Source organism: Podarcis bocagei (assembly GCF_964188305.1).
Source record: "Podarcis bocagei genome assembly, chromosome: 2".
Classification (NCBI taxonomy): Eukaryota; Metazoa; Chordata; class Lepidosauria; order Squamata; family Lacertidae; genus Podarcis; species Podarcis bocagei.
Window position 1 is genome coordinate 29,454,687 of NC_138126.1, and position 15,958 is coordinate 29,470,644.

Below are 15,958 nucleotides of genomic sequence, written 5' to 3' on the forward strand. Positions count from 1 at the left end.
GATAATGTAAGCAGCCAGCACAGCCTGAGGTGTGGGCGATTTTTTTTATAAAAAAGATGTAGGGCAGGAGACAGAATGGTGTGCAAGCCCAGCTCCCAGGCAGGAGACTGCAGCTGTGATGGAGTAAACCCAGAATTAGCAATCCCTTTGAAGTTATCCTTCTGCCTCTTCATTTCCCTAATTCTCTCCTTTATTCTCTCCTTGGCTGGGCAGCAGGGTTATTAATCAGAACAGCAATGCCCACTGTGTTCTTTTGAACTGTGGAATATTTCTCTCTTTTTTGACTTCGAGGAGGAGAGAGATGAAAAAAAGCGAGGAAATTAATCTATTCATGAAACAAATATAATCCTCGTCTCCTGGGAATGAATATGCAAATCTGAAAACGAAAGTACCAAATGACTGAATTTGCTCTAAAAAAAGAGCTGCACTGCTGTGAATTTGGAGGACAAAAAGAAGAAGGGAAATCTGTAAGCATGCTCATATAAAAAGGAACAGTCAATGAATATTAGGCTAAAAAGTGATATATCAGAATCATATCATTCTCCTTTAGTTCTTCAGCCTTGTCTCCTGAGGTGCTGTGGGACTACAAAACCCATCATCCCCAGACAGCTTAGCCAATGGTGAGGGATGATGGAGCCGTAGTTCAACAACATCTGGGGACAGAGAGGCTGAAGAGCAATGCCTTGGTATATAAATCATGACATTGCATGAACTTGATGGAAGGGAACTAGGAGATTCAATGGCTAACCTATCAGGTTCTCTTCACTCTTCCTGCCCCCCTCTCCCCGAAAAAAATCCATAAAATAGCCATTCTCAACCTGGCGCCTTACATATGTTTTAGACCAACTCCTATCATTCCCAGCCAACATGGTCAATGTTCAAAGGTGGTAGGAATTACAGTCCAGTAACCTCTGAAAGGCTGAGCATGAGTTTGACCAAACTGCATGAGGCAGTGGAAGACAGGAGTGCCTGGCGTGCTTTGGTCCATGGGGTCACGAAGAGTTGGACACAACTAAACAACAACAACCTATGAAAGGCACCAGGTTAGGCCTGTCAGTGGTTCCCAGACTTATTTTGTCCCACTTGAAAATTGCTGAAGATCTTACCAGACCACTCAATGTTTTTTTCACCTGTTGCAGCAATTTAAATGCACTGTGCTGGATGCACTGTGTAAACTTGTTTTTTTACACAAACACACTGCAGACCACAGCAAGCTGACAGCCTGCAACTTGGGGACTCCTAGTCTATGTGGCACAAACTTTGCTCACATGTACCTTTTACACTTGCCTCAACTCTCATGGTAGCTTCAGCTTTATTTATTTTGTTACATTCTCGAAGCTCAAGATAGCTGCTCCCCGTTTTATTTTTACAACAACCTGGGAGGCAAGCTGGGCTCAGAGATAGCGACTGGCCCAGCGAGCTTCATAGCTGAGGAGAGATTTGAACCCAGGTCCTGGTCCAACACTCTAACTACCCACACCATGCCGGCTCTCATCTAATTCTTTCACTTATGCAAGCCTCCTCAGTTCTATTTTAATTTAAATACTTTTCATGTGGAAAAATACTGTGGCTACTCCCTTGCAGAGATTAAGAGACTATAGAGAAGAAGGGCGGATGAAGGGTTCTGCACTTCACTAAAAAAAGATAATATTTGCCCACACACTGCCCCTTCTATCACCATTTAGTCCTGGAATATTCACAGTTGAGTTTTGGCACCAAATGCCAGTGTAAGATGCCTGCACCCACCACAATAGCTCCACCAACAGCCCACTGGAAAAATGCTACCACAAAAACACACCCGTAGAGATCAGCCAGAAAGTGGGTATTTGCAGAACAAGAGATTCCAAGAAGAAAGGATACTCATAAAAAAGCTTAATGCAAATTTCACTGAAATAGGGGCAGGAGCGCAGAAGGAGACTCTCAATGCCACAATTCATTTTCAACAAAACTGTCAACCTGCAGGGAGGTAGGAAGATCAGTCGTCCTTTTGCTTCCTTCTTATATTGACATTTCTGTGTTCTTTGCAACGTGGGCTCCCCATGGCAAGCTACTCTCGGTTCATCACAAAGCGGCTTCACTCTCCTTTTCTAAGTCCACCATGAGGAGCTGCATGCTGGGTGACTGATGATCAAATTCCACCCCAGCTTCACCTCCCCGGCTCCTCCTTTCCCATCTGACTGTCCTCTGCCTGATCACCACTACTCATTGTCAGACCCTGGTGCCTGGCCCTGTGCCTGGCTTGCTGCTCAACAGAGGCTGTCAAAGCCCTCTGGCCAGAGGTTGTCACCTCTGTACGCACTGCTGATGTTATACAAAATTAGTTCTGCAAACAGCTATTCCTGAAAGCCCTTCCTCTAACAGCACCATCCTCTTGATGTGCAGCACGGCGGAGCACATCCCGTCTCTTAGGCAGCTAGACAAGAGTGAACAGATAGCGTACAAGCCAGCTGCAGAGTCAGAGTTTAGTAGCAATGCTGATGAGACGGCATGTAAGTTGTCACACTCAATATCCTCCCACAAGAATACATGCAAAATAAAGCCTGTGGGAAGCACCCATGAATCATCACCGTTGAAAGACTTCCTTGTTATTCTCCTGAAAATTAAACCAATGTACAGGCCAATGCCATAGTAAGAGTAGAAATCCACATGGGTACACTCATATACAAACAGCTGGTATTCTCCTGGAAAATAGGGAGTCTTACCTGACACGCATTGTAAAGAAGCTGGTGCTCAAATTTCTTGATACCCAAGATGTTCTGGAACATCTCATACAGTTGTTCCTTGCTGAGAATCAGCTCTGAAGCAGCACTCGCGGTCATCCTGGCTTGTGCTTTGCGAGGATCCTCTTCACCGCGATAGATCGCATCGAATTTTGCCATCCAGGAACTCAGAACAGTCTCCTTGCTGAGGCCATCGATCTCGGGGAGACTCCGGACCCTCTTTTCAATATGTTTCTTGAAGACTTCCCGAGAGTCGTTGGCCGAGAAACCACCACTCTGAACCATTCTGGCAACACGGTCACTTTTCAGAAACACCTGCAAGTAAAACAATAGGATAAAATGAAATCTCGATTCCCCTCCTGGCTGTTTCAGAACATGCTGGCTGTGAAATGACTGGAAGCAAATCACATTAGGAAATACTGTCTAGTGGCTTATGCACTGGACAGTACGCACTAGACAGTAGTCAAGGAATATAGCATCCCATCCTGTGTTTACAGCTAGACCCGGTGAACTGGAATAGTAAGCCATGACTTTTTTTCAGGTGGGCACCATTTCCATTAAAAAAGAACAAGGGAGAACAAGGGAGTTGTTCACTGTGAGTTCCAGCCCCTCTTTTCCCTAGAAAAATAGCACTGAGTACACACAGCATCTATACTTTGCAAACCTTTTCTTTTTTAAAAAAAAGAAACAAGAAAAAAGGACATATTTTTCTTCCCAATGAGAACTTTGGCAGCCATGTAAGCAACCATCAGGAAATGGAATGACATTTTAAGCTGAACACAGATTTTGATAAAAGTCACTACATAATCAGATTCAGGCTCTGCTATTCACTTCTTCTCTCAGGGGCAATTCAAACATGACAAATGCCTGACAACGAAAGTCTTTCAGTGTAGGGGAAAGTGTGTAAATCACATATCTTGTCACTTATAAACTGCACATCCATCTATCCATCCATTTTGCTGTATGTGCTTGTGCTGGGAGACTGGCCCCTGTACCCATGTTCATTCAGCAAAAAAGTCAGACCACTGAGCTACCCAGTATTGTCAGGCAGCAATCTAAACCACACTTACCTAGAAGTAACAACAACAACAACAACAACAACAACAACAACAACAACAACAACAACAACATATTTATTATTTATACCCCGCCCATCTGGCTGGGTCCCCTCAGCCACTCTGGGCGGCTTCCAACAAAACACTAAAATACAATCACCTATTAAACATTAAAAGCTTCCCTAAACAGGGCTGCCTTTAGGTGTCTTCTAAAAGTTTGGTAGTTATTTTTCTCTTTGACATCTGGTGGGAGGGCGTTCCACAGGGCGGGTGCCACTACCGAGAAGGCCCTCTGCCTGGTTCCCTGTAACTTGGCTTCTCACAGCGAGGGAACCTCCAGAAGGCCCTCGGCGCTGGACCTGAGTGTCCGGGCAGAATGATGGGGGTGGAGATGCTCCTTCAGGTATACTGGACCGAGGCTGTTTAGGGCTTTAAAGTAAAGTGCAGTAGGACTTTCTTCTAAGTAGACATGTTTAGGACTGTGAAGCAGCTCTCCAGAGTCTCGGGCAGGACTCTTTATCATTACCTGCTACCTGAACTCCTTTAACTGGAGATGCTAGGGATTGAACCTGGGACCTTAAACCTGCAAAGCAGGTGATGCTGACCATCATACTGAGCCTTTGTCCCTCCCTCAGTGTCCTCATTGGAAAAGCACATGCTTTGTGTGCTTTTGAGTTAATTTATTCTCTGTTGACATCTGCCACCAAAATTGGTCAGGAAGGAGAGGACACTAGAATGTGGATACATTATGGAAAACCTGAAGTTTCAGGAGCTTTTTCAGAGAGCCAGTGTGGTGTAGTGGTTAAGAGAGGTAGACTTGTAATCTGGTGAACCGGGTTCGCTTCCCCGCTCCTCCACATGCAGCTGCTGGGTGACCTTGGGCTAGTCACACTTCTCTGAAGTCTCCCAGCCTCACTCACCTCACAGAGTGTTTGTTGTGGGAGAGGAAGGGAAAGGAGAATGTTAGCTGCTTTGAGACTCCTTAGGGTAGTGATAAAGCGGGATATCAAGTCCAAACTCCTCCTCCTCCTCCTCTTCTTCTTCTTCTTCTTCTTCTTCTTCTTCTTCTTCTTCTTCCACTAATAAACTCAAGGTGCCATACGTCTAATCTCCACCCATGTTTATCCTCACAATGCCGCTGCACTGTGCTCACCAGTAGGGGCAAGACTGGGGGATCTTTGGGGTATTGGTGTCCAAGCAGATAGGCAGAGTCTTGATGCAGTAGGTTGGCCTAAAGAAAAGTGTGTGGCCCAAGATGAGCTTCACAAACAAGAGAGGCTTTGAATGAATCTCTCCACCCTTAGCCCAGTATTGACACCACTGAAATATTTTTTGATCTTTCGGAAGTGTCTCTCAAGATCCATTGCTCACCCTGCTTTATACTACTCCTGTGGCCAGTTCCAAGCAAGTTTGAGCCTTTTCAGATGTTTTGTAAGACCTTGTTCTCTTTGAATTGGCATGGGGTGGGCAGGTAAGAGTTAAACAAGTCAAGGACTGAGGGGCCTTGGCACTGTTTTCTACTTAGCTCTTTTAGTATTTAGCTCTTAAAAATTATTTATTGTTAATACCTGACTTGAGCTTTCTAGATGAGATGGGCTGTGCATTCGAATAAATGTTTTAAAAACCCAAAATTATTGGAATGCCATTCTTCCAGAGAGCCAGTGTGGTGTAGTGGTTAAGAGTGGTGGACTCGTAATCTGGGGAACCGGGTTCGCTTCCCCGCTCCTTCACATGCAGCTGCTGGGTGACCTTGGGCCAGTCACACTTCTCTGAAGTCTCTCAGCCTCACTCACCTCACAGAGTGTTTGTTGTGGGGGAGGAAGGGAAAAGGAGATTGCTGGCCGCTTTGAGACTCCCTAGGGTAGTGATAAAGCAGGATATCAAATCCAAACTTTTCTTCTTTATTCATTTATTTTCAGATTATTTTTACTTCACATTTCTTATACAGGGAATCGGAAGGTCTTACACTGGACAACAAACATGCTGGAAACAAGTCATTTCTGCTCAAAACATAAACTAGTTTTATACGGAAGTGGCTCCTGAGTCACTATGCTTCTTCCCAGCAGGTGGGTTGATGTCCCTTACCAGGAGGGAGTGGGGCAGGGGCAAGGTGCTTGGGAGGAAAGCATGGTGCAAATGTTCTGGCAGAAGTGACAGTTTGGCTCTGACGATGTGTTTCCACCACACCAGACCCCCTGCTGTCATGTCCCTTCCCCTCCCAGGAAACCATGGCGACTCACATGCTAGGGTAGTGGTTCTGCCCACCCAGAAAACCACTTCTGGTTTTATAACAATGTAGTTTCTTATAGAATTCATGTTTTGGCTCAAAGTAAACATGTTCTTTCTTATTTTGGGTCTTAAACTACCGCGTAATATTCAGAATGTCATAGCTCTTGAGTTCTCTGATTAGGTACCCAATATGTACTCTGTTGGGAGCCGCCCAGAGTGGCTGGGGAAACTCAGCCAGATGGGCGGGGTATAAATATCATCATCATCATCATCATCATCATCATCATCATCATCTCCAGCTTTGACTGCTCTGGTTAGGTGCTTGGGATCAATTCTTTATTCTTCTACTGCAATTTTCTTTCACCTTTTGGAAAGCATTATGATGCAACCCACCAACATTAATGCTACATTTCTGTTCATTTTTATGGGACTTTTTCAGTTTCCCTTTTTTGCCACCCTTGCCAATAGTCTGCAAGACATGAAAGTGAATTGGCTATCATACCACAGTGGTTTAATAATATGCCACCTGCTTCATTCCTGCAATGAAGGAATCACAACTAAAGAATAACTGACAGATGGCCAGAGGCTGGGATTCCTTTATTAGTTGTGATTCCTGTATTGTAGGAGGTTGGACTAGATTGGTTCTTGGGATCCCTTCCCACTATACAATTCTATCATTCTAGAACATGACCCCCACTCCTTAATATCTATTTTTTCCCTTTCTGGGGTCCTGCTTTTCTGAACTTCTGTTTACCCAAACAGTTTCAAGAACTAGGCCATTTCAATAACCAAAATTATTCTGTGTCCTCATGCCTCGTAGCTTGACAGAAACAACAGAATGTCTCAGAATGTCTTGTAAGGAGAACATATTACCTAAGCAATTGGCCTAACGCCATTATCAGACAAACCGGGATGAGAAAATCCACCTCTCACCTTCTCACATAACAACTTTCCAATACATTGTGGCCTGCTAGGAGCATTGTGGCCACACTTTAATTAAAGGAGAAGGAGATGCCAGTGAGTGACAGGATGCTATTTGAGAACCGGCCGCAGATCAAACCTTGTTGCTATGTAGAGTCGAGTGTAAGAAAAGCAATCTGTGCCTCACACTATTCTGAGGGTCTCTTTTCATCACTCTATGCAGACAGATGGAGTACAAAGCAGAGGTCAGACGCAGGGGATGAAAGCCATTTGACACTGTGACAGCCGCTCTGGGGAAGAACAGGGAAAGATGACATTTTTTCTTTCCCTAGGAGCCACCTGTCAACAGTGACCTCTTTCTGGCAAAGGTATGAAAAAAAGATGAAAAGATGAAAGAGAAATGTCCACCTCGAAGATAGAATCGTCCACGCAGGGAATAAAACATGACACATATCCTTTCTCTGAAGGCAGGACACCCCAGGGGGGTGGAGATGAAGTGGAAGGGCTGGAACTCCTGAAAGCTCACCATGAAGAACCACCAGCCAGTCTTCAAAAAAAAGCCCAAAAGGATTAGTAGTCTGAAGGGCATTGGGTTTTTTGTTTGTTTTACTAGCCTGCTAAGAGGCTAATAGAGAGGAATCCCTCTGTTATTCAGGATAGTAGCCTCTTAGGAGGCTAGTTACAATATAGGAATAAAAACTCTCTTATCAAACAGACTGATGAGGAATGGGAACCAAGCCAATGGGCAAAGGAGGAATGGAGAGGTCCGTCGCTCCTCGGTCAGCCTCCTCATTCACCGGCCTGGAATCCTATGGTTACCAGCAGATGACTTGTTAAACACAAGTTTGGACTGCTGCTTTTTCTATTAGCACATGTGTTAACTTGTGAAACATGAGCATCATTTGGCTGCCTTGCAGGGAACCAGGCAGAGGGCCTTCTCGGTAGTGGCACCTGCCCTGTGGGACGCCCTCCCACCAGATGTCAAAGAGAACAGCAACTACCAGACTTTTAGAAGACATCTGAAGGCAGCCCTGTTTAGGGAAGCTTTTATTGTTTAATAGAGTATTGTATTTTAATATTCTGTTGGAAGCCGCCCAGAGTGGCTGGGGAAACCCAGCCAGATGGGCAGGGTATAAATAATAAATTATTATTATATATTATTATTGCACAGCTCCAGTGGCCCACTTCAGCAGCTCCAGGGGCCAGTTTTAGAATTTGGTGAAAGAATCCAGGATCCGTAGTAAGTCACATGCGCTTGTAATTGGATATGCAGCTCATTTCAGTATGCTTGCACCCACCTCTTTGAGTCACCATTTTGCATTGGGCTCTCCCCCAAAGCTACCATTTTGTTCCTGGCTCTGCCTGGTGTCCCTCACAAGCTTGAAGCATTCCCTGCTTGCTCTGCTGAGACTCTTGAAAAGACAGCAAATGTCTCCAGTGCTTTCTCCTGCAAAGGGAGCCAGAGCTAATTCTGGAGCTTCTAGCCACTTAAAGCAGTGGGGGGACTCTCAAAAGGTATTGAAGGTAGCTTGTGCTTCCACAACAAGCATGGACAAAAACATAAGAACATCCTGTTCTCACAATGGCAAACCAGATGTCCATGGAAAACCCACAAGTAGGACCTATGGGCAACAGTGTTCTCCCCACTTGTGACTCTCAGCATTCCAAAGCATAGGAGAGGCAGGACACAGCCATTATGGCCCAATTCTGCTCTGCCTCACAGTTTACTCAGTTTTCAGAGCTTTTTGCAACTGAGATGCCCTTCCATTTAGATCAGCGAATCTAAAACAAAGCAGACGCATAGGAGAAGAAGAGAGGCAAAGCAGGGTGCCCGTGAGATGATCTTATTTCGACTAAAAGAAAGAAAAGGGAAAATGGGTCAAGGCGATAATGGCGCCCCATCAGAAACAAGAAGGCATTTCTCTCAATTTGACAGAACAGGGAGGGCTGCTGGCAGCCTGGAAGGCGCAAAGCATTGCTTTCTTAATGGCGTCAAGGATGGAATGAATGCAGTACACTGTGAAGATGCTAGGCCAGCAGAGGGATGTATCTGCAAATGTTCAATAATTAAGGGACTGAAGGATGACCCGAGGACACAGCAGTTTTCTGCATTGAGTATCTCGAGCTTGGAAAAGCACTAAAAGCTTATAATGCTCTCCACGTGTCTTGGAGGAAGAGACACTTCCATAAAAAAGGATAACAGACTGCATGAGTACAAAAGGAAGAAAGGAAGTGTGAGGATTCTCACTCTAGCCTTGCAAACTTGAAGCAGAAGAATGTTTCAAGTCCCCTCCTGACACTCTGAGCAAGATGGCATCTTTCATATTTCCTGGAGAAGGAGATGGAAGTGGTTTGGGAGTGACTTTGCTATCAGGCACTTCTGATTTGAAGGAGCATCTTGATACAGCCTGCTCTTCATGAGCAAGGAGGCACACATTCAAAAAACCCAAACCCGCCATCACCAGCAGCAGGAATATGCAAGAATCAAATCATGTTAAGGGTACCAGTTGGTTGTGCTGGTTACTGCTTGAAGAAAACAACCATCACCACATGCAGGAAGGACCAGATGCCTTTAGCATGCAATGGAGGTGATGTCTTGGAGAGCTACTGCCAGTCAGTGCAGATAATACAGAATTAGATGGACCAGTGGTGTGACTCCATTTAATGAACCTTCCTATTATTGCTAGCAGTCTATAACTTTTCTAAATAAACAAATACTAGTCCAGATGGTTCAATGGTCCAGTTCCATAAGAAGCAACATCCTATGTTCCTAAGTGCTTTTACAGCAGCAGATACTAACTCTAGCATTTGGTTTGCTGTGTATGTAGAAATTCTAGTTAGGAAAACATGAAATCTGCAAAGTTGGCCCCCTGACACATAAAGGGAGCTTGCATGTAAAATATGAAAGCAAATGTTAATGCATATGGATGTTGTATACCCAAAATATGGTGTTTTCCTTCCCTGATTATTATTCATCCATGCGAACTGAACTCAATGAGTGTATAGAGATGTCAAGTGAGCTATCTGACAACTTGTAAACAGTTATAGATGCCGTGATGATCGGTCGCAGAGATTAATTAGTACGCAGAAGACTTATTTCTAAAAAACCTAATTAACTGCCAAAATATTGATTCTTTTAACAAAGATATTATATAATTGGAAAATAGCACTCCCTAATTGAAATTTATGACCTCTGGAATGAGAAAAATGACACAAAATAATCTAATGACTGAATACTGTAGGATAAGTACTCCCTCAGTTCCGCATTAGTCTTTTTATAACCTTCCCAATTGTTTGTTGCTTAGAAAACACCCCCCCCCCCAAAAAAAAACAAGCCCCTGAGGCAGTGTAAACTTACTCAGATGAATTGTTAGTTAATATTTCTGTGCACTATAATACGCCACAATCCTCCAAATTCATTCTCTGGGTCAGCCCACTGAAAGCTATTCCAAAATAAGTGGTGTGAGGACATGAGCCTTTAGGCACACACACACACACACACACACACACACACACACACACACACACACAAAATTGTCATAAAGAGTTTGGTGAGTAAGAAGTGTTCTTCTGAATCAGACCAAAGACCCACCTTGTCCCGCATCTCGTTTCCCACAGGAGCTAATCAGATGCCTCTTGGAAGCTTAAAAGAATGGCCTAAAGGCAATAACCCTTCCCAACTGTTGCCTCTCAGCAACTGATTTTCAGAGCTACGTTACCTCTGAACATAGAAATAGTACATAGATCTACACTGCCTTGGAATGTAGAAACAGAACACAGAGACACACTGCTTCTGACCAAAAAGATTCCATATAGGCATTGTTGTATGGGGAAGTTTTCGATGTTTGGTTATGTTTTTTATTTTCTGTTGGAAGCCGTCCAGAGTGGCTGAGGCAACCCAGTCAGATGGTTGGGGTATAAGTAATAAATTATCATCATCATCAACAACAACAACAACGATAGTTGTTAAAAACATATCCTCCGTGAGTTTGTCAAATCCCATCTTAAAGCCATCTAAACTCTTCTTTCTCAAAGTTAGGAAAAAAGAAACACGCTACTGCAGAGGTTCTCAAACGTTTTTCTTTCTTTCATGGACAATCTGAAAATTGCTGGGTTTTGAAGCAGACCACTTAATAAACCCCTTTCCTGCCATGCCAGAATTGTCAAAACCAGTGTCCTTAGGCTAGGCCTCTTAGAAGGACCCAATTAACTGGTGCTTCTCCTTTTTAATAATAGAAAAAATCAATAGACGGCTTCAGCACCGTGTTGTGAAAAGCACAGGCCCTAGGCCAGGTCTTAATATTTCTGTGCGCTATAATATGCCACAATCCTCCAAATTCATTCTCTGGGTCAGCCCACTGAAAGCCCTGGTCAAAACAGCTTGAGTCTCCACTGTTAGACAAAAATAAATCAAGTGCAGGGCCAAGTATGGGTTCCATGACCTTTTCAGGAGTTGACCTCAACAGAACTCACAGACTGCAGTTTAGCTACCTCTGAACAGCTGCAGTTGTTAGGAACAGGTTGAACCCGGTTTGACTCCTGCTCCATCTGACTGGCTGCCGCATCTCAGGCAGAGGCCTCACACCCCTGGTTACCTGCTCCCTACATCCATGCTGTAATGATTTATGCTACCTGAAGAAATTGTAATCATGCTATTTACACAAACTGCAATAATTTCATGGAAGACAACAGGCCCAATCCGCCTTCTATTAGTTGCTACAAACTCCCATTGAAAGTAATGGGACTTGTTAGCTGAGACTCACTTTGGTTCCTGGTGGCCCACAGTCACAACAAACCCTGATCTGGTTTGGGATCTCAGGGTGACATGACGAAAGAACAGGGTACAGTTTACTAACAAACTGAAGCATAAAGCCTGGAATCTGCTTTGAGCATGGTGAAAGGTGATGGCATTTACAGAGCCGGACAAAGTTGCCTAATACAGTGGTACCTCGGGTTAAGTACTTAATTTGTTCCGGAGGTCCGTTCTTAACCTGAAACTGTTCTTAACCTGAAGCACCACTTTAGCTAATGGGGCCTCCTGCTGCCGCTGCGCCGCCGGAGCACGATTTCTGTTCTCATTCTGAAGCAAAGTTCTTAACCTGAAGCACGATTTCTGGGTTAGCGGAGTCTGTAACCTGAAGTGTATGTAACCTGAAGCATATGTAACCTGAGGTACCACTGTACTTGTAGAAAACAATTTGTGGAAATATATAGTTTAGGGACATGTTTGGACCCACAGTTTGCCTTCTCCAACCCAGTGCCCACCAGAGGTTTTGGACTACTTCTTGCATCAGCCCCATCCAGAATGGGTGATGGGGGCTCTACTCCAAAATATTCCGGTAGGTACCAGGTTGGGAATGCTGGACGAGTCAACTGTCTGCTTCAAAGCGGGATTAAAAACACAAAGTTGTTTTAGTTTTAATATTAGATCAACATTTATTGGAAAATGTTTCAACAAATTCTGTCTCTTTACTTGTGTGCAACTATGAATAATTCCTGTTGCTGGAGATTAAATTGTTCTATGCACTCTGGAGGCCAGAGACCTATCTTCACACCTGTGTCCCTGGGCCTATATCATGGCAGCAGCACAGGCTCCTTCTGTCTCTGGGATGTGCTGTATGTGTACCAATTATGAGGATGCCTGTTCCTTCATCCTGCTGTTCACCTGCTGCCACACCCTAACTGCTCTTCCCACCTGTGCAAAAGAAATACAAGCAGGAAGAAAGAACTCTGGGACTTGTAGTTCCTGAGAGAGCAGGTCATATGACGAGAAGCCCTATTGAGTTGTTTGTCCCTTCTCACAATGTTAATCGCATTGCGGAAATAGGGCACTCTGTGAGTTGGAGGGTGACGTAGTGGGGAGGCTGCTCCACACACACACACACACACACACACACAGACAGACAGACAGACAGCAAACCAATGTGAAAGTATGGCAACCTAAATTTAGGACTGGAAAAAGGAAAAAAAACTGAATGAAATGGAAACGGACAGATTCCTCCATCCCAGCCTCGGATTGGTCCGTTCTGTGCACATGGGGACAGCTTCTCCCCCTTTAGAACCTGAGAACTGGAATTGCCACTCTAGTGTTATTACCTCATAATAGCTCTGGACGGCATTCATGAAAGCTTCATCTGCTACAATCTGAGTTTCTCCATTGAGGAAGGCTTGGAAGCGATCCTTGACGGTTTGGAGCTGCTGTTTACTTATCTGAAAAACCAATTAAAATGCAAAATGTTACTTATATAGAAATGTCATTAAGATCAGCAAAGAGGTAGAGTAGCTTAAACACATCATCAGTTATTATTATTATTGTTATTTACAAAAGGAGACAAATTGAATTCTGTTATATGGAAAAGTATGCAAATAAACCACATTTGTGTATATTGTACTGTGTAATTTGTACTGCTTCCCCTAACAATTAGGAAAGAATAAAGAGACTATGAATGGCTGTGAAGTCCTACCCCACTGAACATGGGAAATTCAGCCTTCTCCAACAATGGAAGTATAACATGGCCATTGTGACTACTATTCATTTATAGTCTTATCCTCTGATGAAGTCGACCAACCTTCTTTTAAATCCACCCAAGTTGGTGGCCATCAATACATATTGTGGGAGAGAATTATATAGCTGAACTATGAGCTGTGTGAAAAAGAACTTTCTCTTGTATGAATCTTTCCATCTTCCCCTTCATTGGATGGCCATGGATACTAACATCATGAGAGAGGGATATGGATGGGGAAGAAAGTTGATTGAGTCAAAGCCACCTGATCCACACTTATCTTGATCCCACAGGCCTCTATTTATGCCCTTATGTTTGTCTTAAGGTGATGGCAAGATGACGGGGAGGTGTTGTGTGGAGAGACAGGGAGTGGGGAAATGAACAAGGAACCACGGCGGAGCTTAAAAATTATGAGAGTAAAACTACAAAACACAATGCAATATATGCTGTTATGCCTGGAAATGCTTTGTGGTTAATTGGCATGCAAACAACATTTTAATTTGTATCATTTTATTTAAAACATCCCTGTGCAGTTTTATGTTCCAGAACAACCATTTTTTTTTTAGGGGGGGGGACCCAACATTTCCCAATGACAACAAATAATTTTTTTCTTTGTGGCTCCATTTTAATAGGAGTTTGGTTAGACTGTTTTGAAAATGAATGATGTTGGCTGACATTTCTGGAGACTTTTTGCACATGCATTAAGTACTTTACTATGAGAAATAAAGCTTGGAATTTTACAATCTGTAGCATTGTTTGTTTACTGAAAGAATATACAATTTTAGCTGTACTGGAGTAAACCAGCAATGCACCCTTGCATCCTGTATGTGTCTCTAGTAAACCTTAATGTGATTATTTTATAGATTGCAGAACAGCAGGCGCTTATTGATCTCCCCCACCCCCTGTTTCAACAGCAACCATGGCTGCTGAGAGCAGAAGTCAATTCCTAGGAGGAAATTAAATTGCTTTAATATTCCATTTAGCTTTTGCAGTGCCGCAGTAACAGCTGACTGGCAACAGCTCCCTGTCTGTTACAAGTCTACATAAACAAGGGTATATATTTGCATTCAATCATATGGGTAAAAAGAGAGAGAAGGAAATCAAACACACATTTCGTGATTTTTACCATGTGTGTACCCATGTTTGAATGCTTTCAATCACGGCTCCTCTGATTGGGTAATGTGATCCTACTGCCTACAGAAAAATATTCTGGGCAAGGGTTACACCTTTGCCAAAGTTGTGCACTTTAGTCCTGCAGGTGTCTTCTATCTGTTTCTGCTTTTATGTAGCCTAGTGCCAGTTAAGAGGTCCTTTCTTTTGCTCCCATTCTCAGATGGATTCCCTTGGTTCCTAAATAACTAATCTGAACATCAACTCAGCTATACAGCTGCAAATAAAACGTTTTAAATGTACTGTGAAGTGCAATGCAATGTACAAATGTGACACTAGATGACAACAGTGAGCTATGCAAAATTCAATGCATTTTTCAAAATGTTTTTAAGAGTATTTTCACAGCATTTTTTAAAATAAAAAAATTATGTGTGTAGATTCCACCCATGTTGTGAGCCTGCCAGTCTTGCTCTATGGAACAGGTTCTGAATGGGCAGGAATCAGGTTCTGACCTCCTATGTGATGGCCCATAAGACAAATCTTTCAGGGTGCCAGTTCACATCATCAGCCACACAACTCCTGCTATTCTTAAAACAGCCAAATGCCTGGCATGAGTGAAGTCAATTGCATGGGTCTTTCCTTCCAGATAACTGCACTGGAATTGCAACATGGAAAAGTGGCTTTGTCGCTGCCAAAAGCATGTGCGAATGGGACCAGAGAAGATTCCTAGATGAGCAGAACAGCCAACAAGTCAGCTCTGAAGTTCAGGCATGTGATTGCTCCCTTGGAAGATCAGCTCATGGGACAAATATTGTATTTTTACTATGGTCCAGCTGGATATAGAGAATAAGGTTGTTTCTAGCACATGCACTTGATGGATTTTATGCCTAACATATTTTTTTTACTACAGCTAGAGGGCACATAGGTTGCTACACCTTCTGCATCCTTTTGAAACCCACTCCAGTACAAACACAACCAGCCACGCGGGAGTCGCTTGCCCATATTGCTACTCCTGGTTGGTTGGTGGTCAGGTAGGAAAGAACCATAGAACTGGCTCTCTCCTTACATCAGCTTGTACAAGAACTTAAGAAGAATGTGCTGGATCAAGCCAGTGGCTGTCTAGTCCAGCTACCTGTTTTCACAGCTGTCAACCAGATGTCAATGGGAAGCCTGCGAACAGAACACGAGTGAATTTGGCGATAAAATTGTTGAGGGCAGAATCTAGCACCTTCAAATACACCCACTTTCCAAAGATGTAAGGAATCAGAGACTGTACACACAATAAAAGCAAACTGAGATTGTGTTACAGTCATATGTTCTAAATTTAAGGATCCAGGGTTGTAAATATCTTCTCTAAGCTTCAATTCGATTTGCATCTGGGTACGTTGCTGCACAACAGCTGACTGCGAGGGTATATACA

The 15,958-nt window shown here is 43.5% G+C and overlaps 1 protein-coding gene across 8 annotated transcripts in view; it reads right to left on the minus strand.

Moving 5' to 3' along the window:
- The window catches only part of CADPS (calcium dependent secretion activator), a 357,825-nt gene that overhangs the window by 273,258 nt on the left and 68,609 nt on the right, over positions 1–15,958 (minus strand). For all 8 annotated transcript variants that reach the window (XM_081183972.1, XM_081183969.1, XM_081183968.1 and 5 more), the window contains exons 2-3: positions 13,022–13,135; positions 2,703–3,035 (exon numbers count right to left, since the gene is read on the minus strand). In XM_081183972.1, the coding sequence (XP_081040098.1) occupies positions 2,703–3,035; positions 13,022–13,135 (447 nt within the window). The remainder of the gene's footprint in view (positions 1–2,702; positions 3,036–13,021; positions 13,136–15,958) is intronic.